Here is a 25,827-nt window from a genome sequence, read left to right on the forward strand (position 1 = left end):
TCTCACCTCGAACGCTGGCCGGGAGCAACTTCCGGTCCCGCAGCGTTGCCGTAGCGACACGACTCCTTCCGCGTATCCGCACGCGCTCCGTGCAGCGCTCCGATCCCGCCGGCCGGAAACGGGAGCCGGCCTCTGGGTTCCGGGCTCCTCCGCCCCTGTCCTGCCCGGGCCGGTGCACCCGCGCCAAGGGGGGCGCGTGGGTCTCCGTCCCACCCGACTCCAGGCGGGTCAGCCGAGTGAAGAGGGCCCCGTACCATCGTGGGGTGGCGGGGTGAAGAGGAGCCGACTGAGGCTTCTCCAGCTGAGCCCAGGGGCGCCAGGACCCGGGCGCCGCCGCGCGCCCGGCTCGGAGCGCGGAGGGTGGGCCTCGGAGGGGCGCGCTGCCCTGGGCCGGGACCGGGATGCGCGAGGGCGGGCGGGCGGGCTGCAGGCGGCGTCGCGCGGGGGTCCCTCCGGCCGGGAGCGCGCCGGGCGCCTCTGCTCGTCGCAGGCAGGCGGCAGGCGGGCCCCAGCGGCGGCTCTGAGACTTCAGTGCGTGTGCGCTCACAAGCTGCGCGCTTTTGTTCGTGTGTTCAATTATACGTCAAACCAAGACACAAAACCACCTCTGCAGGCGTCCTGGTGCTTAGAGTCACCAGGTCTGAGCGTCCACTGGCGCTGAGAATGACCCAGCTGTCCCAAGTAAAGATAAAACATGCTCAGCGTGCCTGGCGGAGGCACGCACGTGGTCCTGCCCTTGCTTGTACGTCTGTGTTTTCTGGACCTGGATGGTATGCCTGCTGGTCCTCAAGCTTGTCCTGCCAGTGCTGGACAAACGCCCCAACCTAGGCAGCCATAAGAAAGGCTCTGCTTTAGGAAGCAGCTCGTGGAGCAAGGTCCAGGAGGCACTAAGAATCAGAGATAGATCAGAAACCCAAAGCCATGGAGCATAAAGGATGTAATCCCATCAATGCACAGACTCCACGGGACAACGGCAGTGTCTGCCTGGAGGAGCCAGAGGGGCCGAGAGACCTTTAATCTGCTGTGATAGAGCGCAGGTTCAAATCTGGCTCTGCCCCTGCCTTGTTACAACTTCCTGGGACTCAGTTTGCTTCTCAGTGGAATGGGGGTGAGACACTCTCCTTTCCCAGTTGTTTTGTGGGTAAGAAACACGTGAAATACAGTGCTGGTTTGTCCCCGGGGAAGGTTTCCAGGGTGCCCATGAAAGCCCACAGGACGCCCCGTTTCAATGACTATGAGTATCCCTTACTGTCTGTGGTCCCTAACCCTGACCCATTCTTACCGTAAACCTGACCCCAGCGCTAACCCCAAAGGTTGCCCCATGCATAGCCCAGCTTTGCTTCCCGTGGAAGGCGATCTTCTACTGCCCTCTACTGGTGACATGCATTTACTCAGCCCCTCCACCAGGCCTTGCTTCCCGTGGAAGGCCGGTTTCTACTGCCCTCTAATGGTCACATGCATTTTCCCAGCCCCTGCAGTCTCACCAAAAACCCCAGAACTGACCCTCTCTCCTGAGCCCCAGCTGGGCTCAGAGATGCAGCACTCACCTGTCCCCACACAGCCAGCAAGATATTGGGTGCCCACGGAGGCCCTGCCAACAACCCAGGTGCTCACCACCCTGCCGAGGGCCACATCACGTCACATGGGACTGGCCCCCACTGGTCCTCTGTGGTCTGCCATCCTATCTGCTTGGCCTCCCTTGGGGCCCCTTAGCCATGCCCCTGCCCAGCAGCCCAGCAGCTGCCCATGGGGAAGAAGGGGCATGCTGGCCCGCGGAGCCCTCGGTATCTCTCTCCCCCCACTGCCCCCCTCCACGGGGCCCCCAGAGGCTCCCACCTCCTGGGACCACGGAGGCCAGCACTGAGGCCGCAGCCTCAGCCCCCTCTACAGCCCTCTGCCTGCAACTCTGGGCACTGCTGTCTACCGGGCTCCCCAGCCGGGCTCCCTATGAGCCAGGCCGGACTCCGTGTGCTCCCAGGCAGCCTTCCCTGACCTGCCCCCGACCCCCTTGGTCAGACCAGACGTGCACCCTCCACTCCCCAGTGCCCTCTGCCCACCCCGCGACACAGGTGTCCTGCTCCCCTGTGGGTGCTGGGCCTGCAAGCTGTGTCCAGCCTGCTGCCTCCCGGTGGCAGACCATGTGTCAGTGTCCTGGAACCATAACAAGTGACCATAGACTGGGGGGCTGAAGACAACTGTCCCAGAGACCACGAGTCCAAAATCAAGGCGCCTGCAGGGCTGTGTTCCCGCCGAAGGCCCTAGCTGGACCCGCCCCGCCTCGTCCGGCTCCTGGTGGCTCACTTGCAGTTTTCGGTGTCCCTCGGCTCGCGGACACATCACTCTGCTCTCTGCTTCTGCCACCACATGGCCCTCCCGTGCGTCTCTATCTTTACGGCGGGACTCACACTGCTGGTGCTGGGGGCTGACCTCACAGTCAGGCCTCTCACGGACAGGGATGGGGCAGGAGGCAGGGGAGGGGCACGGGCTGGGCACTGACCTGTGTGGCTTTGAGCAGGTCACTTCCCCCGGAGGCAACGACTTCTCCATCTGCCCCTCCCCCCTACACCCCGGGCCTCCACCCATGAAGACAGCTGCAGAAGGGTGTGGGCACAGGAACTCCCGGCAGAGTGCTAGGGAAATGGGGAGCCAGGTGGGGGTTCAGTGGAGCTGTCTTTCACTCCCCCCATCTGTGCCAGGCCCGGGATGGTCAGCCGGAGGGCCCCTGTCCCCAAGAACAAGGGGTGCCCTGTGAACCAGGAGACAGGTCAAGGGCAGGGAGGGCGTCCTCCCAGCCCCACACCAGGAAGGGACTCAGTGGGGAGGACGGTGCCCTGAAGGGATGAGGGGGACTCGGGGTTCCAACACAGCCACTTCCCAGAGGTCGAAGCCTGGAGACAGACAGGGCTATCGGGTCCCACGAGGGTCCAGGGAGGGATGTCCCCACAGCGGGCACCAAGCGGACGCCTGGCCAGGGCGCCCCCAACGGCCATCTTTAACGGGGAAAGAGGTGGTGCCCACCTTCTCTGTCACCCCGCTCACTGCACAGGAGGTGACCCCAGGGGACTCATGGCTCGTTCACACTGGGAGCTGACCCCCAGAGACCACGAGGTCCACCCCTCGGGGGCAAGAATATGGGACCCAGGTGTGATAAGCCAGGAGGTTCTGCGGCCCGGGGCAGGCCCTGCCCGCCTCGCCGGCCTCGCGTGCCCCTGCTGGAAGCCCACCCTCAGGCTAGCCTCCCCATGAGGGCACCGGCCGTGGCCGGGCTCAGTCGCGCTGCAAGCGGGCGCTGAGTCACCAGGGGGGAGGCCTGCGGTTGGCCCCAGAAGGGATGCCCAGGCCTGGCACGGAGCCCAGCCCATCTCCCTCGGCCCCTCGCCAAAGGCAGCTGCCACCCTCCCGCCCTCTGCCCCCGGAAACACCACCGCACCCATGTGCCAGGCAGGGGCTGGGGTCATGACCGCTGTCCCCCAGGGCTAGGAAGCTTCACACTGAGATTCAGGGGGACAAGGGGGAGAGTTACAACTTCAGACACCACCAGGGAGGGGTGGCCCAGGTAGCTGAGCCCAGTGACTGGAGAGCAAAACCAAAGAACAGGTGGCCCGCACCTGGGTCGCACCTGGGCCTGGCGAGCACAAGGTTGGGAAGAGGCGGGCAAAGCAAGGTCAGGTGCACACACTGCATTAGCGCGGTCACCGGGCAACGCACCTGCGCAGGTGAGACCTGAGTGACCTGCATGGGAGGAGAGAAAGCTGGATCAGGGGCGAGGCAAGGGACACAGGTGCCCTGGGGCCCGGCCGGTGGCTCCTGTGCCTGGAGGTGTTGTTACCCGAACGTCCCTCCCTCACCTGCACTCGCCGAGTGCCTGCTCTGTTCCAGAGGGTGGCCCAGCCGCCGGGCGGTGGTGGCCCAGGGCGCGAGGCGCTATAGGGCCTGCTGGACCCGGACATGGGAGCAGGGGGCAGAAAGGAGGCTGGGGGGGACGCCCGAGGAGGGCTGTGGGAGGGGGCGGAGCCCAGGAGGCCGCCCCACTTGGGCAGTGGGGTGTCTCGGAGTTGTCATCTGCAGATGGCCTTGAGTGTGGACGAGGCCGCTGCCCAGATGCTTACGGACAAGGACGAGAAGGGGGCGGGACTGGGCCCCACGCGCGGGAGAGCAGCAGGGGAAGAACCAGGCGGAGGAGCCCTGGAGACCGAGGGCGTCCCCAGGGAGCGGTGGGGTGGCAGCGGCCATGGGCCCTCACACGAGGCCTGGGGAGTGGCCCCCGCTCGTGGGGGGCAGGGCTGGAGGCCGGCACAGGCAGCCTGGGGCAGCGCGCCCTCACGAGTGTGCCCCCGCAGGGTCCCCAACTGAGGAGGCTCTGTGTAGTGTCGGGGTCGGCCAGCCGACTCGGCGGTCCCCGACCCACCATGACCCCCCTCACCTGGTAAGCAGGTAGAGTTGCAGGTACCCTTGGCTACCCTTGGCTGCCTCCAGACAAGCAGGGGTCACAGGAGCTGGCCACTGTGAGCAGAGGTTGTGTGGCCACCAGCTCTGTCCTGGACCTCATCTCAGGAGACTGTAGGCGCTGGGGGCCAGACCCAGCCAGGGAGGGGTCCCCCCAACGGTGGTGCTTCTGGCCACCAGTCCTTCACCCTGCCCACCCCCCAGGCCAGAGCTGGGGCCAACAGCAGTAGGCGAGATGGGCGGGGCACGGGGAGCTGCCCCTGAGCTGTGGAGTGGCGCTTCCCTGCACTTGTGGGAAGGACAGGAAGGACAGCAGGGAGGACAGGCCCGTGGACAGCAGAGGAGCGGCCCCCTGGGAGCCTGGGCTGGGTGGCCTCCAGGCGGCCGGGAAGGAGGAACAGGCAGTGGGGACTCCAGGGACCAAGGCCGGAAGGGCAGCCTGTGGGGCCTGAGGGGGCAGGTCCGGGGCCTGAGGGGGCGGGTGCAGAGGGATGCGAGGGGCTCCCAATGGGAAACAAAATGACAGTTCCAGCCCCGTTCTCATGTTCCCCCGTGTCCCAATCCCGCCCCCACGTCCCCAGGGCCTGGAGGGGCGGAGGGCCCCCCCCCCAGGACACCCCCCAGAGTGGGGGGTGGAGCAGGGGTGGCGGAGCCTGGTTGCTGCTGCTGAGATGAAGGACAGGAAGTGCAGCCAGAGGGGCTAGACCCAAGGGGCCTGGAGAGCGGGGGAGGCGCGAGTGCTCGGGGCCACTCCCAGTCCAGCCTGTGGCCCCATCCGAGAGGCAGAGGCGAGTCCCAGACGGCCTTGCAGAGCCAGCGGCCTCCAGAGCAGCCCAGGCTCCGGGCACCCTACAGCCAGGTGAGCCTGCCCCCCATGCCCCTCACTGAGACCTTCCCCCTGAGGCTGCTGGCCACCCACAGGGGCTCCAGTGCCGTGGGGTAAGGGGCTGGGCAGGGCTAGGAAGGGGGACCCGGGGAGGCCCCTGCCTGGCGTCACCCACCCCTGTCTGAACACGGAGCGGCCCAAGCCCACGTCCTTGTTTTTGTAATTCTGAGAGTAACAGAGCCACAGTGGCGTGGGGACGCTTCGTGGACATCCTCGTGCACACGGAAGCCAGACCCCATCTCACGCCACAAACGAAACCCCTTTCAAAATGGACCGATGCCCTAAACGTCAGGGCTGAAACTAGAAAATACACGCACATCTTCATGCAATTGGCGACTAGCTAGGGCCCCAAATCAGCCACCAAAGGAGCAAAGACAGAGCTCATGTGGCCCAAAGGGCCGTGTGAGGGGGCGCAGACAGCCCCCCAAGGGCACAGCAGAGATGTGCACCTCCCAAGGCCAAAGAGGGTCCGGGACGTTAAAACCCAACCAGAGAGACAAACGGCCCCATTTCAAAGATGAGCAACAGACATTTCTCCAAAAATGACAGAGACGCGACCGACGAGCCGCCGAGAAGAGGCTCAGGGGCTCAGCTAGTTGGGGACTACGCGAGAGGCCACCCCACACCCACTAGGATGGCGTCAGTGTAGGAAAAGGGGAAGACGCGACGTCGGCATGTGGAGAAACAGGAACCCGTGGGCTGCCGCCGGGGGCGTCAGGGGCGCCGACACGGAGAGAAAGGATCAGTGGTTCCCCACACAGTGACGGGGCGTGACCCAGAGGGGCCCCCCAGCCCTGTGCGGAAACACGGGGCTGCCGCTGGGGGCGTCAGGGGCACCGTCACGGAGAGAAAGGATCAGCGGTTCCCCACACAGTGACGGGGCGTGACCCAGAGGGGCCCCCCCAGCCCTGTGCGGAAACACGCGCCCCCGGGAACGGCGTGGGAGCGCGCGCTCACAGCAGCCGAAAGGGGGGGCCTGGCCCACGTGTCCGGCAGCGGCGGCCAGCAAGGCGGTCTGTGCACCCGGTGGAGCGCTATTCAGCCGTCAGCGGGAGGGGAGGGATGGCGGCTGCCACAGACCGCGGAAGCCCCGCGCAGGCGCAGGACGCAGGCCCCAAAGGCCACCTAGGGCAGCTCCTTTCACGTGACGCCCCCCAGAACAGGCGAATCCAGACACGAAGTCCCAGAGGATGCGGGAGGAAGGGAGGGGGAGCATTCAATTAATGGGCGTGACACTCCAAACCCCACCTGACACAGACAGCCCCAACCCTAACTTCCCCAAACCTGCACACCCCCAAACCCCAGCCCTAATGGCCACGCCCAGCGCCCAGCCCGGGCAGGCAGTGCAGACCAGGCAGGGAAGCCGCTGGCCGGTGCGTGGGCGGCGGACGGAGCTCCTGCCGCTGAGCTGGCCACGCGGTCGACTCGTCGGTTTTTCCAGGAGCCTGAAGAGGTTCTGGGGAGCAAACCGAGGGGAAAGCGAGGGGAGTGGCTGGGCGCCCCGGCCGTGGGGCCAGGCTGCCCCGGCTGGGCGCCGCCCTCTGTCCCCGCTGGCCTTCGCGCCGCTGCAACTCCGAGTCGGGGAAGGCGTGGCCGAGGTGTGCAGGGAGAGTGAAGGCCAGCTGTGACCGTCCTGCCGCCGGGTGCCTCGGGAGCCTGGCCTCCGGGCAGGGGCTGTCGTTCGGCTGGGAAGCCCATGCCATCATTCACCTTTCTTCAGCCGACCAGGCCTGTCTGCTCCGGTCCTGTCCACGGGGTGGTGGCAGCCGGCGCTGGGTGGCACAGGCAGGCCCGCAGTCCAGCGGGGTTCTCGGGGCTTGAGGCTGGGGGGTCTGCATGGCTCCATCAGCCCCAGAAGCTCCCTTGGCACCCCGGACCTGACTCTGGGTAGGAGCAGAAGGCCTGCCCACCACCCTCCCTGGGCGCGTGGTCACCTCCGGCCTCAGAAGCCTCTCTGTTTCTGAGTCCGTATCGGAGCTCCCGCCCGCGGGCCCAAACAGGGCGCGGGGCCCTGGCCTCCTCCGGTCCCTTTCCACTGACAGCCGTGGGCTGCCGTGGGAGGCGGAGCATGCCCCCTGGAGCCCGGGCTGGCTGAGGAGGGAAACCACAGTCCGGGGGCCCTTGCAGCGCATCCCAGGGCCTGCCCAGACCTACGGCTGTGACCTCCGGCCACGGGAACCCAGGCGATGGGACAGCTGGCCCTGCGGGCTGCGGGCTCCTGGGCCGTGGGCGAGGTCCCCCACGGCCATGCCGGCAGTCCTGTGAAACCGCCCCCAAGGCAGAATGGCTGCACCTTCCTGTCCCCCACCCTCTTCCCTTTTAGATGGGGGGCAGGGGCAGCCCAGGGCCAATGCGGGAAACTAGCCCTTGGACCCAGGTCCGGGGTGGGCGCCTTTGGCTCTCCCCACCCTCCCCTGCCTCTCATTCACTCCTTCGCAGCTGTGCTGTGGGCTCTGGGCCCTGGAAGGGGACCAAGGACCGAGGATGGGAGGAGGCGGAGGCTCAGAGCCCTCAGGGAGGTGCCCAGACCCGAAGGTGCCCTGTGGGGTTGTGTAGGGATCAGAACTTGGACACCTGAGCCGGGGGTACAGATGCTGGGTGGCCCGGTGCGGCCGTGCTGATGGCTGAGCACTCAGACGTCGAGGGGGTGTGGGAGTCCAGGGCGGGGGGTGTCAGGTGTGCAGGGCCCTGCCCCCCCCCCCACGGGGTGCTGGTCTGGATGAAGCCGGGCCTTCCTATCCTCCCCCGATGATCAGCAAGCTGGTGTCGCCTGAGGGCCCATCCACCCCACCCACCAGCAACCATTGCTCTGGTACCCCCCCCCACGGGGTGTGTCACCACCTCCAGTCAAAACCCATGGCCTGGAACGTTCTGCCAGGATGGGGGCTGACAGCTGGTGCCTGACCTGTCCTCCCTCTGTGTCCCTGTGAAGAGTACCCCTGCCTCAGCCCTGGGTGGGCAGCTGGGCTGGCCCTGGGCCCGTACGGGGGGAAGACCGTGCGAGAGGCGCTCCGGGTCTGGGGGACGGTCCCCCTCATCGCAGGGCTGTCCCTGGGCAGCTGCCCGCAGCTCTCCCAGCAGACCCGAGGAGACCCCTTCTGGGAGGGCTGGGGCCAGGGCCAGTCCCCAGGCACCCCTCAGATCACTGGGGTGGGGGTGGGGGAGTGCTTCGGAGCTCAGAGCAGACCCAGCCGTGGCCTTAGGGAGGCTGGAAGTGGCTCAGGGATACCCCAGCCCCCCAACCCCACATAGGCCAGGCTCCTTTCTCCAGGCCAGGGGTGGGGGGGTGGGGTCTGTCAGCCTTCAAAAGAACCACCAGAGACCTAGGTGGACTTAGCATCTTAGAGGGGCACAGGGGATGGTGGGTTCTGGGTCAGGAGGCCAATACTGCTATTCTGCGCCCACCTTTACTGTGGTGGGGGTGCCTCCTTCACTGATGCGTGCTGCACCCCATTCTGGATAACTGGGATCTTCGTGGTAAAGCCCAGCCGCCAGTGCCTCAGCCTCCTGAAGCCTCAGGAGGCTTGGGGTGTTGTTCCCAGTTGGTTAGATGGAAAGTGGTCCTGTGGTCCCTGCTGGGGGCCCCCTGGCCACCAAAAGCCACACTCCCTGGTGCCTCCTCAAACCTTAGCGCTTTCCATGTCGCTGGCCAGAGAAGGGCCTGGAGCACCTCGCCCCGCCCCCATGGCCATGTCTGCCGGTGTGGGGGTGGGGAGACCGCCCAGGGGCCTGGCCATCTGCCCCCCACCCCCGTCCCCACGTCCCAGTTCTGGGTGCGCGAGGGGAGGAGCCAGTTCTATCTGCCTTCGCAGGGCGGGGAGCCACCCAGGGAAACGGAAGTTCAGAGCAGGTGCTGGCCTCGCCCACGAACCCCCAGGCCCGCAGGCCGGCGGCCGCCCAGCCCGAGCCTGGAACAAGCGCAGGTCTGGATGCGGGCGCGGACCTCACGCGCCCTGGGGCGGGAGGCCTGACGGCCCCAGAGCTGAGCCAAACGCGGGGCCGGAGGAGGGAACCCCAGAGGGTTCGCGGGCACCCCACGGCGTGGGGTGCAGGTGGGTGCTCGCGGCCCCGGGCGCGGGATACAAGGAAACTCTGCCGGGCAGGTAGCCGGACCTGGCCAAGCTGGGAGCCAGCGCGCAGGGGGAGGAAGGCGGAGGGACGGGAGGAGGCAGAGCGCCGGACGGCCGGACCCGAGGTCCTGTCCCCCCGCTGGGGGTCCTCGAGCTGGGTCCTGGGCCCTGCGGGAGCAGCCGGGACGCGCCGTCGGGGAGCTCAGGGGGCGGCCCTCGCGCAGCGGCGCGGGGTCCGGGCGGGGCGACAGGGGCGGCGCCAGCGGCCGTGACGTGCGCGGTGGACGTGCGGCGCGAGCGCCCCGGCGCCCCCAGCGCGGGCCGGGCGGGCACAGCCGGCAGAGGCGCGCCCGCGAGCGGCGGCGGCAGGTAGGCGCGGCCCGGGGGCTCCGCACGGGCGGCGGGGCCCCGCGCGCCTCCCGGGCGCGAATCCGCGCTCGCGCTGTCCTCGCCCCTTCCCGCCCTGGTTCTGGTTCGGGAGCCCCGGGCGCGGACCAGTCCCCTCCGCCCCGGCGTCCCGCCCCGGGCGCCCCTCCGACGGGCGGCCCTCGGGGGCTGGGCTGCGGCAGGGAGGTGGCTGCGCCCCGCAGCCCGGGCGGGTCCTGGGTAGAAATAGCTCGGTCCGCCGCGGCCCCGAGTGCCGACTATATTTGGTGGGGCCGCGTCCCCGAGGGAGTGGGGAGCAGCGCGCTACCGACCCGGCGCTGGCGGGGGTGGCCGTGCCCGCGGGGCTCTTTTTCACCTCTACCCCTTGCCGTCAGCCTAGGCACTCCCCACCCACACCCTCCCTGGGGCCGCCTCCAGCCCAGGCTCAGGGCAGAGAGGGTGGCTGCTGGGGATTAGGCCGGGCTGCCTCACCAGGTGGGGCCTCAGGGCTCTCAGTTTACTTTTCTGGGAAATGGGTCGATAATGCAGGTACCTGAAGCTACACAGGCCAGTGGCCGGCAGGCCTGAGTGGAAGGGAGGTGGTCAGCCGAGTCCCTGCCACTGGGGATGCCTGGAGTCTGGCTGAGGGCCAGAGGGGCCCCCCAGAGGGTCAGAGTGCTTCTCTGTCCCAGAGGCACTGAGCTGCACACCCAGGGGTGTCTGGGCAGACAGGGTCATTCTGTGGGGTGACCACAGCCAGGCCGGATGGCCTGAGGGACATTAGATGGCAGCTGGGCCATCCCCCCTCCATGCAGCCCGGGCCTGTGGGTCTGGCCAAAGCCACAAGCAGGAGTGGGTGCTGTGTGCATGTGCATGTGCGTGGTCGGGGTCACCCTGTCTCGTTGCCAGGACTCCAAGGTCTGGGGTCAGGTGGATGCTGGGCTGGACTGGACCCATGGGGTGGGCAGGGACCTGGGAGTTATTCCCATGGTGGGAGGTCTGCCTCCTGGGGACTCTGGGGGCACTGGGGGCAGGTGTAGAGCCTTCCTGCCCAGCAGGCTGTGGTGTAGACAGCGCCTGGGGTGGGCACGGGATGCCTGGTCCCAAGGTAGGCTCTGTGCTGACCCCAGGTGACCTCAGGCAGGGCCTGATGCCCAAGAGGCAACCTGGCTCTCCCTGACTCCGGCTGGATGCCTCAGTCTGGAGGGGCAGCAGTGAGGAGGGGTCTGTGCACCGGGGGCTGTGTGTGGAGGGGACCCTTCTGGGAAGAGCTAAGTGGGAAAGACGCCACGCAAAGCCACGACCCATCACTGCCTGCAGGTCAGGCCTGGGGGCACTGGGCACCAGGGTGGCCGCGAATCAGGTTTAGGGCTTCTCACAGCCTCTCCTCGGGAGTGCAGACCTCTTCCAGGCCTCAGTCCCCATCTGTGACGTGGGGCGTTAGGGGACACGGCCCCAGGGACCCTGGGCTCAGGCCCCTGAAGGGGGAAATGAAGCCGGTCTGCCCTGGGGGAGCCGCGGGACCGTATGCGGCTCCACGATCTGTGAGCCCGGCGCCTGCTGCGCGGACTCTGAGCGCCAGCCAATACGGTTGCCGGGAGCCGCGCGCGCGCGGGGGCGGGGCGGGAGGCCGAGTGTGGGGGGAGCGCCTACTCCAGGCAGTATGGCAGTGGCTCCTCCCTCGGCGCGGTCACGTCCCCCACGTCCCATCCTGGCCAGCAGCTGCCGCCAGCCGGCAGAACATCATTCCTTCCCACCCCCTTCCCGGTCTCTACCCAGGTGGGACTCGCCCTGCCCAATGCGGGTCGGGCCCCTCTCCTGCCCAGCCAGAATTGCAGGGCTCACACGGCGGAGGAGGGGGGAGACAGTGGCCGGATGGAGCTCAGGGTCCCTCTGCCCCATCACACCCTCTCCCCTGACCTGGTAGGTGTGCTGAGGCAGGGACCCCCTTCCAGCCTCAGCCTTAGCGCACTGGCTGCTGAGTTGAGGGCTGGGACCAGGTGGCCACGTGGACAGCAGGGCGGGCACTCCCTGGTGGGGCAGGATCTGCCCGGAGGGGGGCAGCTTTGGGCCTGCTCCACCCTCCACGGCCACACGGCCCTTCTCACTGCCCTCAGAGCCTTCCCGAGGAGGGAGCTCTGACCGGTAAGCCCACAGAGGCCCACTAGCGCGTGGGCTCTTCCTTGTCACAGCGGGGGATGGAGTGGGGGCATGGCTCAGAGCCAGGTGCTGGCCGGGGGTGCAGTGCCCAACCTGGTGAATGGGGGTGATGTTTCCGGCCCAGTCCACCCTGGAGCTCGCAGGGCACCAGGTGCGCCCTGAGGGCCGTGGTCGGGAAGGTGGGGGGGGGTGCTCCGCAGGCCCGGGGCAGACCCCTGCTCAGAGCCCGCCCCCCACCTCCCCAGAAGCCCCAGGTCTCTCCCTGCACTCGGAGCTCTCTGCACATCGGGTAGGCACTGGGAGTCCTGCACCCCACCTGGGACGGGAACAGGTCTCCTGTGCCCCAAGAAGGCCAGTGTCCCAGATCTGTTGTGACCTGTTTGCACATGGAGGCAGTGGAGGGTAGAAAGGGGAATGCACCCCTCACCTCCCCCCAGGGCACGGACGCCCTTCGCGGGCGGGGAGCCACCCCGGCTGGCTTCAGGGGCCCTTTCCTGGGGGGCCAGGCCTTCTGGTATGGGAGGTCCAGGAGGGAACGCAATCTCCCCTTTCCTGCCCTGGCTTGAGCGGGTCTCCAAGGGCTTAAGTCCAGCTCGGGGGGTAACTGGCCAGCTCCCACAAGCACTGGGGCAGGCTGCAGGCTTTAGGGCTGGGGCCACTGCACTGACACGGGACATGGCCTGCCCTGCTGACTGGCCGGACAAGAGCCCAGGGTGGGAGAGGGGGCCGCAGGCGCAGAGTGGGCCCCAGGGGGAGCAGGCCAGGGCGCACTGCGGACAGCAGCAGCCCCTCAGCAGCTGGTTCCAGACCTCAGAAGTGGCTGAAGGCAATGGGCTGCGGGTGAGGTGGGGTGCGGACGGACACACAGAGGGTAGGGCTGGACCCTGTCGACACCCAGATGGAACTTGAAGCCGGGTGAGGAGGGGCACTGGGGAGGCCGGGACAGCAGACAGGTGGGCGGCCGCGGGGCTGGGACAACCGCCCAGCCAGCCAGCAGGAGCCCGCTGGGTCCTCCGGCATGTGGTCTGTGAGTGGGCCGCTCCAGGGCCCCCCGCGCACCCCTCCTCAGCCTGCCTGACCCAGAAGCGGGCACACAACCCAACCCCGCCGGGGAGATCGGCTTTCTGAGGCCCACTGGGCGGGTTATTTCAGGGCCGGGGACATGGTTCACATGCCTCCCTGGGACGGTAAATGTCGTGGAAGGCCAGCCAACCAACGTGTCCCCACTGACGGGCTGCTGCTGCCTCCCAGTGCCCGGCAGTGGGGGTGCCTCCTCTCCCCCAGGTCTAGGCTGGGCAGCGCAGGCCCCGCGCTGGGCTGGGTTGATGAGGCCATTTTGCTCTTGGGGTCTGGCCCCTTCCATACCCACCCCCAGGTTAGCAGAGCCCTCCTCCCCTCCACCCCCACCTTTGCAAATTAAAGCCTCACCCTGAGGGCCAGCCGGGGCCATTTCGGCCTGGTGACCCAGCAGGCAGGGGGTCTGCCAGAAGTGGCTGGAGTCTGGCCTGCAGGGGTGGGTGGCAGAGGCTGGGCCTCGGTGCCAGCACGGAGGACACGTGGTCCACAGAGGTCCCCCGAACAGTGCAGTGCCCTCACGGCCTGAGGCCTGGCAGCCTGCCCCTCTGCCTCAGGCTTCTAAGTGCTAGTGTTCGGAGACACCCCACATCCTGCAGGCGGCTGGCCTGTCTCCTGGGGACCCTGGGAGCCTCAGGGGAGGGCCTGGCGCTGGTGGGCAGCACACGGCAGAGCCCAGGACTCCAAGGTTGGGACGCTGTGACCCGGGTGTGGCAGGAGAGGACAGACAGGCCCAAGGGAGGCCACTGTGCTTTGAGACCTCTTGGCGTACAGAGCTGGCCTGTTCCTGCTGGTCCGACTCGCCCCCTGCCGCTTGGCCTTTGCATGGCCCACTCGATTTATTTAAAAAGTGTAATGAGCATAAGGCCACAACCAAGCAAGCCAGGATTGTGAGGACAGCCAGCACCTCGGCGCCCCGCGTCCTGAGTCTGAGGTCCCATGCTCCGCCTAACAACGCACCCCTACAGTTCTGTGTGGTCAGCTTTGTTCCTTTACAGTTGCCCGGCTTCGTGTGCTTGGGACCTTCTGACCCGGACACTGCAGTGGGCAAGGTCCGCAGCTGCACAGCCTTTGGCTTCAGGGACACGTGCTGCCCACTGAGGTCCAGCAGCCATCCGCGTGTTCAGGCGGGGGGCAGCGGCGGGGCCCACAGGGCGCCAGGGTCTGGCTGCTGGAGCATGGAGAGCCTCCGGAGTCCTCGCCGGCCGGGAACGGGCCGGCTCGGAGGTGGACTTCTGGCCCAGCGGTGGCGGGCTGTTCTGCTCCAGTGGGCTGTCTCGTCATCACCCTGACCGCTAGCTGGCCACCTCACACAGCAGCTACCGCTCGGAACCACGCCGGGGTCCCCAGCACGGCATCGGGGGTGGAGAGGGCACTTTTCCACCCTTTTTTGCCCTCACTCCAGTCCTGTCCCAGGTTCCCTGTGTCTTAGATGTGGGACTGGGCCACCAGGGGGCTGTGCTGGGGCGGGGGGGGGGGGCGGCCAGGATGCACTGCAAAGGCCAGTGGTGGGCGGGGTGCTGGTGGGAGGGACTCCGGGAAGCTGCTGGGCGTCAGCGCAGGTGGACTGTCCACCCACAGCGGGCGGGTGGCACACCTCAGGTCCCTCCCCAGAGCTGGTCCACCGCACTCGCTGGCGACGACAGACCCGGCTCCCGCGGGCAGCACGGGCCGGACTGACGCGCCTGGCCTCGGACTGCTGGACGCCCCTCGGGACAGCTTCTGCCTGGTGAGGCAGGGGGTCGAGACCCCCAGGCTGGTCCGGGGCTGGGGGGACCTCCGGTGCCCAGCTGCCGGGACAGGGGCGAGGCGAGAGGGCAGGGCGGGGCCTCCACTGGACGTTGGGCCCCAGCACTCGGAGTGGCTGCACCTGGACCCCCGTTTCTGGGGTTAGAGGGGGTCAGGTCTGGGGGGCTGCGGGCTGGACGCTCTGTCTCAGGGGGTTAGACGGAGCCCAGCCTCGTCCAAAGCAGAGTCCGGGCCGCGGGCCGCACCCCCCCCTGGGCTCAGCCCCCTGCTCCTGCACCCCACCCCTGCGCCCCCAGTCCCCGTCCTGGAGTCAGAGGCCCCAGAAGAGCTGCAGCCCGTGGATGACCAGGGAGGAAGCAGCGGACGGGGGGGCGGGCGACCGGCCGGGGTCCGCCCACATGGGCCGGAGGCGCAAGCAAGCGGCCATCCTCAGCCCCCGCTAGCCTACCTGCCCCCCCCACCCTGCCAGTCTTCCCACAAGCCACTGGGGTCTGCCCTGTTCAGCAGGTAACCCGAGACCTGGCTGAGCCCAAAAAAGCCACCGCCCTTTATGGCCATCTGTGTGGCAGCGTGGCTGGAGGGGGGAGGGGCGGCGGCTCTTGGTCACCCCAGACCTTGAGCTGCGCCCCAGCACGGGCTGGGGCCGGAGGCGGGCTCTCGGCGGGGGTTGGAGGGGTGGGAGGGTGGGCAGTGGGGGCCCCAAGGGCCCCGAGAGCTGGGCTCCTGCTGGGGGCTGAGGCCTGAAGGGAGGGAGCCCAGCCCGGGGCCAGGCCTCCGCCGTGTGTCCCCACGCTGCTGGGCCGTGGCTGGGGTGCCCCCCTGACAAGCGAATGAGCCTGCCCACCTCTCTCTCAGGGTCAAGGAACCAGCCTTCCCGGCCATGGGAGGGGCCGTGGTCGACGAGGGCCCAGCTGGCGTCAAGGCCCCTGATGGGGGCTGGGGCTGGGCCGTCCTCCTGGGCAGCTTCGTCATCGCGGGCTTCTCCTACGCCTTCCCCAAGGCGGTCAGCGTCTTCTTCAAGGAGCTCATGCACGAGTTCGGGATCGGCTACAGTGACACGGCCTGGATCTCCTCCATCCTGCTGGCCATGCTGTACGGGACAGGTGCGCGGCCACCTCCCGGTCAGAGGGCCTGTCCACACCCACACTGCTGTGCGGGCCCACGCAGGGGCCACCAGCGTGGGCGGCGCTGAGCTTGGGGCGGTCTGAGCGGACGCGCCCTGGGCAGCCGGTGCCCCTGGTGTCCCCTGGGCTGGGGCGTCGAGAGGGGCGCGGTCCGCCCGGGGGGCTGGGAGGGGCTGGGCCCTGCCACTCAGCGCTGTCCCCCACAGGCCCACTCTGCAGCATGTGCGTGAACCGCTTTGGCTGCCGGCCCGTCATGCTGGTGGGCGGCCTCCTGGCGTCCCTGGGCATGGTGGCCGCGTCCTTCTGCAGGAGCATCCTCCAGCTCTACCTCACTGCCGGGGTCCTCACTGGTGAGTGGGGTGGCCGGGCGTGCGCGTCAGGGCGGCGGGCCCGGCACCCCTCCCCCGGGCTCCGGCCTGTCCCTCCACCCCAGTTGGTGACGCGGGCTCTGTGCTCACACCACACATGTGGGGTGCCCGGGACCGGGGGGGCGGCGGGCTGGGCAGCGCCTCACCTGCTCGCCCCCCAATGCAGGCCTGGGCTTGGCGCTCAACTTCCAGCCCTCGCTCGTCATGCTCAACCGCTACTTCAGCAAGCGGCGCCCCTTGGCCAACGGGCTGGCGGCGGCGGGCAGCCCCGTGTTCCTGTGCGCGCTCTCGCCGCTGGGGCAGCTGCTGCAGGACCGCTACGGCTGGCGCGGCGGCTTCCTCGTCCTGGGCGGCCTGCTGCTGAACTGCTGCGTGTGCGCCGCGCTCATGCGGCCGCTGGAGGCCCCGGCGGGGCCCGCGGCCGGGCCCCGGCGGCCGGCCCGGCGGCTGCTGGACCTGAGCGTCTTCCGGGACCGCGGCTTCGTCCTCTACACCGTGGCCGCCTCCGTCATGGTGCTGGGGCTCTTCGTGCCGCCCGTGTTCGTGGTGAGCTACGCCAAGGACCTGGGCACGGCGGACGCGCGGGCCGCCTTCCTGCTCACCGTGCTGGGCCTCATCGACGTCTTCGCCCGGCCGGCCGCGGGCCTCCTCGCAGGGCTCCCCAAAGTGCGGCCGTACTCCGCCTACCTCTTGAGCTTCGCCATGTTCTTCAACGGCTTCACCGACCTCACGGGCTCCACAGCCAGCGACTACGGCGGCCTGGTGGTCTTCTGCATCTTCTTCGGCATCTCCTACGGCATGGTGGGGGCGCTGCAGTTCGAGGTGCTCATGGCTATCGTGGGCACCCAGAAGTTCTCCAGCGCCATCGGCCTCCTGCTGCTGCTGGAGGCCATCGCCGTGCTCATCGGGCCCCCGTCCGCAGGTGAGAGCTGCGGCCCACCCCGCCCCAGGAAACGGGGACTCACAGCGGGAGGGCTCTTTGCGGGAGGGACCCCATCCGCTGCCCGGTCCGGGCAGGCCACCGTGTTGTCCAGCACACAGGGGGCCCAGCAGGTGTCGGGAGTGAATTGGGGACCCCTTAGTCCAGTGTAGGAGGGGCCGGCAGCCTGGGCCAAAGGCAGGCGCACACCCAAATCCCCTGGCCCCTCAGACATGGAGTCGGCGGGAGCCTCTGGCCTGGGCTGACGCCGCGCCCTTGCAGGCAAGCTCCTGGACGCAACGAAAGTGTACCAGTACGTGTTCATCCTGGCGGGGACCGAGCTGCTGGCCGCCTCCCTGGTGCTGGCGCTGGGCAACTTCTTCTGCATTAGGCGGAGGCCTGCCGCGGCCACGGAAGGAGAGCACAAGCCCGGCGCGGACGGCGGGGTGGGCTCGCGGGAGGTGGAGCACTTCCTGAAGGCGGAGCCTGAGAAAAACGGGGAGGTGGCGCACACCCCCGAGACCAGCGTCTGAGCCGGAGCCGACGGCGTGCAGGGAACCGGACAGGCGGTCGAGGCTCGTATTTATTTCACAAACAGGACTCGCTCGGGCCGGGCCACCGACTCGGCCCGGCAGCAGGTCATCACCTGATCAGTGTTTTTCGGGGGAGGTGGCGGGTGGGAACCGTGTCACTCCAAAGCAGATCTGTGGTGAAGCCAAGCCGCGAGGTTACAAGCCGTCTGCACCAGGCACCCAGCCTGCCGACCCCGGAGCAGCCCGGAGCCCACCGCTGGGCTCCAGGACCTAGACGCCCACGCTTCATGCTTCAGAGACAACAGGACTTTAATCAGCAGCGGGGCTGGGACACTGCCGAGACAGGCCCGCCCGGCCGGCCCCCACCCCGCGCCCCCGCCGGCCAGGGTGTCGCCTGGCCCTGGCCGGGGTGAACCTGTGTGTGGGAGGGGCCGAGTTCTCTCACGTGGGGGCATGGTCTGTCTACCCTTCACCCCTAATCTACTTTGTCAACAAACATCGGAGTGGGTCTGGTCCTTGTCAGTGCGTCAGCCTCCTAAGGGCTCCTAGTCCTGGGCCTGACCGTGCGGGACCCCTGGGCGGCTCAGCACTGCACGGGGCCCCGGTGGGGCCAGGGCAGATGCCACGTGCCTGGGAGCCCTTCCGAGGCATGGGCACTTGAGCGGAGACGGTGTGCGTTCTGCTCCCGGGTGTGTGTTTAAAAACAATGTTCCTCCTGCCTTCCGTTTATTCACGCCCCAGTTGGCTGGCAGCGGCTGTACACGGCCAGCGTGCGGGGCCGGGGTCTGTTTCCTGTCCTGTCCTCTTCCGGCCCTGCTGGCTTCACCCCGGAACCTTGCACCCACCTGCCCTCGTGGCCAGTGGCGGCCCGTGTGGCCGGGAGCCTGATCGGAGGCCGCTGGGGCCGCGTCAGTGGGTGGTGCGTCGGGGGCGCTGCGGGCGGCAGCGGGCGCCCTGGCGGGCGGGGTGCAGCCGGAGAGACGCCACGTCCCTGCTCCTCTGCAACGAAAAGCAAGCGAGGGCTCACGCCGGGGCCCCTTGGGCCGCTGCTCCCTCTCCCCGGCCCCGAGCCCTGGGCAGACGCCAGCGGCTGCCAGCAGCCCCTCCCGGGCCCATGGCTCCGGGACTCTGCCTGCACCCTTTCTGGTTTTGTGTCCTCTCTGCCAAGGGCTTGGACTAAGGCAGCACAGGAGGTCGCTGGGGTCGAGGCACGGCCTGCAACCACGTAAGGCGGGCCATGCAGGGCCGCTGGGCAAAGCCGAGATACCAGGCCCCCACCTGTAGCCCCGGGCCTGGCTGTCTGTAGCCCCCTAGATACCCTGGGGGTGTTCACACCCGCTCCCTTCACTCCCGGTGTGCACCCTGCCTGCCTGGCTGCTGCCAGTCACACGAGTTACCCCCGGCTTGCTAACTGGCCGAGTACCCCATGGGCGTCTCCCCTCACTCGTCCTGAGCTGCCTCACTCCCTGCTGGCCAGAAGCAGCAGAAAGTGGGTATCCCCTGCTGTTTCTACATCAGCACCCAAAGGGCCTGGGCCCCACATGAGGACCCGCAACCCCCAGAAGTCACATTTTGGGGACACCATTCAACGATCCTACGATGGCCGACATGTCTGCACTGCTCCCAGGGGGCATGGCCCGCAGCTGGTCGGGGACCGCGGTTCACGTGGTCTGAAGAGGGCGACAGCTAGCTCCCCACACCCGGGCCTCGGTGGCGGGGACCGGATGCTACATGCCTATCACGGAAGCGACACCGCTGGCCGGTGACAAGGCTGGATTAGAGGCCGAAGCTGGGGCCAGGGAGAGGGTCGGCATAGACTCGTCTGCCTAGTTTTCTGGTTCCAGAAATTTCCAGGTGTGCCCAAGACAGGAAAACAGGAAACACCCTGTTCTCAGGAAGCAGTGGCCCCCAAGGGCCCTAAGAGCCGTTAAGGAGGCAGCCAGTGCTCAGGGGCCTGGGAACACGGATGGGCCTGGCCCCTCCCTCCAGACGTCCCCCACGAAGGAGGCTCATACCCCGCATCCTGTGAAGACCCTCCAGTGGTGTGGATGCCCATGCTGACCCTGTCCTCTATGGAAAAAACGGACCCCAGAAATGCAGGGGCACACAAGCAGGCACCTGGGCTGCTGTCCCCATCCTGGCCAGACCCAGGACACCTGCCACACACACACTTGGGAGGGCCCGTGCAGAGAACACCCTGGACACGTGTGGCCCCCATTGGGGTGAAGCCCCGCCCTGACTGGGGCCTAGGGGTGGGGCTTTGTGTCAAGAAGACAGGTGGGAAGGCCCTCCTAGCACTGATGGGGCGGGGCGGGGCAGGGGCGGGGTGAGGGGGCGGGAGCTCGGCAGGAGGGCCCGGCCTGACAGGAAGCAGTGCAAGGCGGCCCAGGCATTTCCGCTGGTGCAGGTGGCAGCAGGCTGGGTGACACTTGACGGGGTACAAACACAAGGGACAGGCCCGAGGAGGAGCCCAGCCCTTGCCCAGAGCCCGAGGGATCCCCAGGCCCAGCCAGACTGGCAAAGAGCAGGAGGGGTGGGGCCACGCCTGCCCCGCCTGTGCGGGGACTCGCCTCCAGCCCCTGCTCACACATTGCGTGGTGCCGTACGGGGCAGGGGAGCTGTGGGCATGTAGGCAGGGGCAGGATGAGGGGGACGGATGGGGCTGCCCCCCCAGGCCTTTGGCCTTCTTGCTCAGAGCCTGTCTAGGGTTCTTGTGGGGGGGGCCTTTGGGGCTTCGACAACTCAAGCAGGAGAGGGACGCTGAGGCCGTGACCATGACAGATGCCTTCCCAAGGGCCAGAGCGCATGGAGCAGGCCCGCGGGACCACGCACAGCTCGTGGTGGGCGGCTGGGACAGGCACGGTGCCAGCTCCCGCACCAGTCACCCTGGGAACCCTGAGGCAGGAGAGGGGCAGGAGGCCGCCGGTCTGGTGCTGCCCAGGGGGTTACTGGGGTCGGGGGATGTTTGGAAATCCCTAGGTGGCCTGGCAGGAAGAAGCAGGGGCCCACCAGTCTCACTGCATCGGCTCCCGACCAGTGCCCTGCCGGGCTGGAGAGGGCTGACAGCCATGCCGCCCTCTGCAGTGAGCTCACGCGGCCCACCCACGCGCACCGCCAACGCCCGCACCGGTGAAATAAAGACTACGCGGCACGGGCAGGAAGAAGGTAGACGCCGTCATGAATTTATTACTGACACGGTGTAGGCACACAAACACAGTGGTTACACAAGCGCGGGTCGGAGCCCGGCCACCGATCACAGGTCACACAGACACCCTGTCACCCCTGCAGGTCGACGCAGCCCACGGCCGCGCACCGGGCTCTAGACCGGAACCTGCTGCACGAGACAACCGGCGACATCGGGCAGGGCCTGGTTCAGGCCGGGGCGCCGGTCCCGGCACCAGCACTGCACTCGGGACTCCAGGCGTCACACCTCCCAAGGGGGACGCCCATCCGAGGAACGTGCTAGCCGCAAAGGGAGCCCCCAACTTGCCCAGACCCACCCGAGCTCCCTCTGCACTACCTGGCAAAGTCCCTGCACCCTCAAATGCTTAAAGTAGCCGGCTCGGGATTCCGGAAGCAGCCAACAGCCACGTCCTGCACCGTCAAGGCACCCAGTCCAGGCACCCCCAGGCCCAGTCGTGCTGGGGGACTTGAGGGCAGGAAGGGACAGACCCAGCAGGCCCCTGGCTTCCTATGAGCACCCTGGACTCCAAACAACACTGCATCGGGTGAGGAGGAGAAACGTGAAAGTTATCTGTAAGTATACATATTGCACCTCGTTTCCCCAAGACGGGGGGCTCCTGTCTGCTGCCGCCACTGCCTGGTGCCTCTGGTGCTGCAGAACGAGCAGGGACAGTGGCCCGGGGGAACCGCCGGGAGCCCAGCCGCCAAGGGCCTTCCTGGAGAGCACCGGCCCCACTCCGCTGTGTGACCCCTGCGGGGTCCACTCCATCTCAATGCAAGTCGCGCTGTCCCTGCTTCGTGGCACTTCAGAGCGGAACCCGGGGCCCGCCGCCTTTCCGGGCAAACCTGGCAGACGACCACGTCCTTGGCTTTGGGCACACAGCTCGTAACACAAGTTAAGGGCCGACCGGCACTGCAAGTATGTACAGCGTTCAGAAAACATCCCCAGTTCAAAGGCATTGGGTCGCCACCTCCACGAGGGCCTCACACGACCCCAAGGAGGGGCCCAGCGACGCCCGGCAAAGCCTCGGCTTCTGCGTCTCCAGCGCCCATTTCCACGTGGCCGCGTCCGGGAAGGTCGGAGGCCGCTCGGCTCTGCCGCACGCACTTGCGTCCTGGCCCGCGGCCGGTGCCCTGCTCTGGCCACTGCGCAGGCACCGCACTGACGGTGGGGGAGGGGTGACAGCCGACACCAGGGGGACCAGGTCACGAGACACACAGCACACGCAGACGCACATGGTACTTACACACACGTGTACACTGAGAAAAGCCCCTCTCCACAGCGAGCACACGACAGAACCGAACAGGAAACGCCACGAGTCCCCTGTGCCCGCGCCCTGCCTCGCTCCGGCCCACACAGAAATCCCATGCCAGCGTCGGTCAGGGGTCTTTAAAGTCACCGTCTTGGTTAGGGCCGCAAAAACAGACAAGAAACAATAAGATTTCTTTACACAGATTTAAGCCAATAATTTTTAGCAAAATGATACAAAACTGTCTGAACCAAGTAGAAGACGGGCGGTCACAGCAGACTCGTCGGGAGCAGGTGCCACCGCGGGAGGGAGAGCTGCAAGGCTCGTGACCGGGCGGGCGCTGCGCCTTCCTCTCACTCCGCTCTTCTTCCCAGCCCCGTGACAACGAGTCCGCGTGGGGGGCCTCGTGGAGCCCCTGGCGGTGGCAGCGCTTGGAGTCTGTCCGGTTTAGTTTTGGTTTCCCCATGGGCGTTGCTGGGCGGGTGGCCTGGAGCTCCCGGTGGTCTAGACCGGGGGGCGTCACTAGTAAAGCCATGTAACAGAGTAGATCAGCCATGCATTCACTGTCTGCCCTTCACAGCAAAAAGGAGAGTTCTCACCGGTGCACGACAGACTGAAGACCACTGGAAGCCACCCGACCGGGAATCTGTCGGAGCCAAAGCACAGGACAAGGTCAGCATGCGGCCGGAAGGCCGAGGCCAGTCAGGCTCAGGCACAAACCGCCGGTGATGGCGCCGTGGGCGGAAGGGCACAGATGCCACTTAGCCCCGCTCTGGACACCCGCGCCCCCAGCCGCTCCAGGAGCTCCCTCTGCGGCCAGGGCACGTGCTCGGCAGGACGAGTGTCAGGAAGACAAGGAAGAGGAAGAGGCATGCAGGCAAGGAGGCCCGGCGGCCGCGGAGCCGAGAAGCTGGTGAACGACAAGACGAGCGTCCAAGCGGGAAGAAAGACTTGCTCCCAGCCCCACTCCTGCAGAGGGACCTGGTGTTTTGAAAACGGGGACCAGGCCCCATGGGTGCTGGGACGCCCCTCCGGGAAAAGACGTGCCAAGCAGTTCCCCCCAAGACGTTTCCAGACGCCCCCACGTTAAACTGCGGCAGGCCCCACGCAGCGGCACGGAGCCCTGGGCAGAAGGAGCCACCGCGCGCCGCCCAGCCACGCGCCCACGGCAGGGGAGCAGCGGCCGGGGCCGGCGGGTCAGCACGGACCGCAGCAGAAACGAGACGCTGCGCAGGGGCCACGCTCGAGAAGGGAAGCGCGAGGACAGACGTGAACGCAGGAGGAGGTGGCACAGCCAGGACGGCAGGGACCAGAGCCTCACGCAGCGAGCGCGCAAGAGTCCCCACCAAGCACGGCAGACACACGACCCACACGGCCGGCCCGCGGCCGGGCGCCACGGGAGCCAGCGGCGTGCGGAGCCCTGGGCTCCGCGCCCCGCAGCCCGTCCCCGGACACCGCAGTCTGCTGCCCGCCCCCCCAGACCAAGCAGCAGTGGCTCTGAGACCCAGAGGAGGAAGAGACCTGGGGCCCTCGCTCGACCTGCAGCACCTGGCATGCAAGCCCGAGCCCACCTGCGTGCTCCCGCCCACCTGGCGCCTGCCATGTGGCCGGTCCGGCCACGGGCACACTCACCGGGGCTGCCTTCCAGCGGGGAGACGTGCAGCTACTTGCCGTGGTGCTCGAAAGGAATGCTATTCTGAGGTGGGAAAAGACAGCTGTTGGTGAGGGCCCCGCTGGCCGGGCCGGCACGGAGGCCCCGCTTCCGGAAGCACTGCCTCGCCTCGACCAGGTCCACCATGGCCACTGGCCGGGGTGCCTCAGAGGGGACCCCAGCCTCCCTTCCGCAAGCTGCCCCGAACAAGAGTGACGCGTGACTGCAGCCGCTCCAGCAGGGAGGGTCTGTCGCCGAGGCCGACCCTTCCTCGTGACACACGGACTGGACGCGGCTCCTCCTCAAGACGAAGACGACGCCAGGACCTCCTTGGAGGAAGCGCGGACGACGCTCCATCTGAGGGAGGGGCTGGCCCCGGACAGCGGCCGCCGCTCCTCCCCACGGAGAGACTACCGCGCGGACGGCCCGGCCGCTATGCGCCCTTAGGCTCCGTGGGGTCCTCCTGGCCGGAGGCCAGACTCGCGCTCTAGGCAGAGGATGAGGGGATGAGGGTCCCCCGGGGGCCGTCTGGCGTGAGCAGCCCCTGAGAAGGATGTGGGGCAAGGAGGCGTGGCCACCCTCCCGTGGTCAGAACACACGGAGGCCATGGGGTCAGGACCAGGCCACAGGACTCAGCGCCTGCCCCACGCAGCTGCAGAGGGTCGGCAGGCCGTCCGAGACGGGCTGGCGGCGGCTGTGAGTGCGCTTCTGCGGAGACTGAGCCAGCCCCCTGGGCCGGGCGTGTGTGCACCAGGCGCAGCGTGCCCCCCACTCCCGGCTCGCACCGAACGCTCACGTCGCTGCCGCCATGCTCGCCCCACTTTCTTCAGGGGAACACGTGTGAACAGAAGGCGCAGAATCGCAGGGCAGGATGGACGGTCGCCTGCGATGCGTGAACCACCAGCGCAGCCGGCAGGTGCTGCCCCCAGGCACAGGTCATGCCCCTCGCAGGAGCCCCCAGTGCCACGGACCAGGAACACAGAGACAGCCAGGCCTAGGACGCGGAGCACTTGGGCACAGCCCCGGGGCCACGGGACGCTGACCCTGGGAGGAGCTCCCGGGTGACCAGTGACAAAAGCCAGGGTGTTTTGGGAGAAATGCTCCCAAAGCAAAACGGCCTCCTTCCAGGCTTAGAGCACGCGTTGTCCCGTCACACAAGAGCAAGCGCGACCACAAGACGTCAAGGTCCAGCCACACGCCCAGCCGGGCGGGCGAAGGTGGAGCAGCAGGTGCCTGGCGCCCACAGGGCCTTCTGACTCTTCTGTGCTCCTCAACAACCCCAAACCCACCAGGTGCTTTCTGTCCTTACAGGAGATGCGGTCAGCCCCTTCCCCGGCCTTCGCTGGCCAAACTCCACTGTGCAGACATCGAGTCCAGAGGGCGCCCCGCCATCCCACCCGAGGGGCTGCGGACCACAGGGCAGCCAGCCGCACGCCCAGACTCCGCTCCCAGGTGCTGACTCACAGGTTCTGGGGCTGGTGGGAGGAAATGGTGAAGCCCTTGGGCCCTGGGGTGATGAAGGAGGAGTAGCCAGGGGCGCAAGCACCCCAGTCTCAGCCTCCAGCCAGAACCCTCGAGCCCAGCTCAGCCTGCCTGCACCTTTGGTATTCGGGAGAAGCTGGGGGCCCAGCCGGCCGCTCCGGCGGCATCGCCTGCAGCGAGGTGCTCAGCGCTCCCCTGCCGGAGACCGGCGGGGCCAGGGGGCTCCCAGACCCTGTGCCCAGACAGACACTGGCCCACCCTGGCCCCAGCAAGCGGCACCCACACAGTGTGGCAGGGCCACGGTGACCACGGCAGGGGCTGCCTCCGCACCCCGCGCCGGCTCCCGCGGGACGCTGGCTGAAGCAGGAGAGGACGCCCCGGCTGGCAGGCTCTTGGCCCCTGCCTGCCCCGCACGAGGGGGCCAGAAAGCCACTCGAGGGCGCAGACCTGCGTGCTGAGCGTGGCCCGCAAAGGCGCAGCAGCAGCGGCAAGGCCCGGGCGGGAAGAGGGCGCAGTGGGGGGGACGTGGGAGGACGCAGGCGCCAGGCCACGCCAGGGAAGACACG

The 25,827-nt window shown here is 67.8% G+C and overlaps 3 protein-coding genes across 11 annotated transcripts in view; 1 reads left to right on the top strand and 2 right to left on the bottom strand.

Annotated features, from left to right (window-relative positions):
• The window catches only part of CCDC57 (coiled-coil domain containing 57), a 57,347-nt gene extending 57,075 nt beyond the window's left edge, over positions 1-272 (bottom strand). The window contains exon 1 of the mRNA XM_036222680.1: positions 7-272. Coding sequence (XP_036078573.1) covers positions 7-257 — 251 coding nt within the window. The 5' untranslated portion in view covers positions 258-272. The remainder of the gene's footprint in view (positions 1-6) is intronic.
• Positions 273-8,664: 8,392 nt separating this feature from the next.
• Positions 8,665-18,191, top strand: SLC16A3 (solute carrier family 16 member 3). 6 transcript variants are annotated; one of them, XM_016132968.2, is made up of 6 exons: positions 8,665-9,384; positions 14,617-14,731; positions 15,607-15,854; positions 16,082-16,225; positions 16,410-17,165; positions 17,445-18,191. In XM_016132968.2, the coding sequence occupies exons 3-6, from the start codon at positions 15,632-15,634 to the stop codon at positions 17,693-17,695; spliced, it is 1,374 nt and encodes a 457-aa protein (XP_015988454.2). In that variant the 5' UTR covers positions 8,665-9,384; positions 14,617-14,731; positions 15,607-15,631; the 3' UTR covers positions 17,696-18,191. The 6 variants fall into 6 exon arrangements, with proteins under 6 accessions (XP_015988454.2, XP_036078603.1, XP_036078604.1 ...); XM_036222710.1 differs by lacking the exon at positions 8,665-9,384 and adding an exon at positions 9,754-9,771; XM_036222708.1 differs by lacking the exon at positions 8,665-9,384 and adding an exon at positions 10,012-11,913.
• CSNK1D (casein kinase 1 delta) overlaps positions 17,733-25,827 on the bottom strand; it is a 31,672-nt gene continuing 23,577 nt past the window's right edge. For 2 of the 4 annotated variants that reach the window (XM_036222714.1, XM_036222715.1), the window contains exon 9: positions 17,733-18,694. In XM_036222714.1, the coding sequence (XP_036078607.1) occupies positions 18,605-18,694 (90 nt within the window). In that variant the 3' untranslated portion in view covers positions 17,733-18,604. Of the gene's footprint in view, positions 18,695-20,856; positions 22,775-23,760; positions 23,825-25,827 lie in introns of those variants that run through there. The other 2 variants (XM_016132970.2, XM_016132969.2) reach the window with 2 other exon arrangements.

Source organism: Rousettus aegyptiacus, unplaced genomic scaffold, assembly GCF_014176215.1.
Source record: "Rousettus aegyptiacus isolate mRouAeg1 unplaced genomic scaffold, mRouAeg1.p scaffold_m13_p_6, whole genome shotgun sequence".
Classification (NCBI taxonomy): Eukaryota; Metazoa; Chordata; class Mammalia; order Chiroptera; family Pteropodidae; genus Rousettus; species Rousettus aegyptiacus.

Bases quoted from the DNA above. Each gene is read 5' to 3' on its own strand.
- SLC16A3 (XM_036222707.1), top strand. From the start codon at position 11,432: ATGGCAGTGGCTCCTCCCTCGGCGCGGTCACGTCCCCCACGTCCCATC. The intron at 11,692-15,606 runs GTAGGTGTGCTG...CCTCTCTCTCAG, and splicing joins ACACCCTCTCCCCTGACCTG to GGTCAAGGAACCAGCCTTCC. The intron at 16,226-16,409 runs GTGAGTGGGGTG...CCCCCAATGCAG, and splicing joins CACTGCCGGGGTCCTCACTG to GCCTGGGCTTGGCGCTCAAC.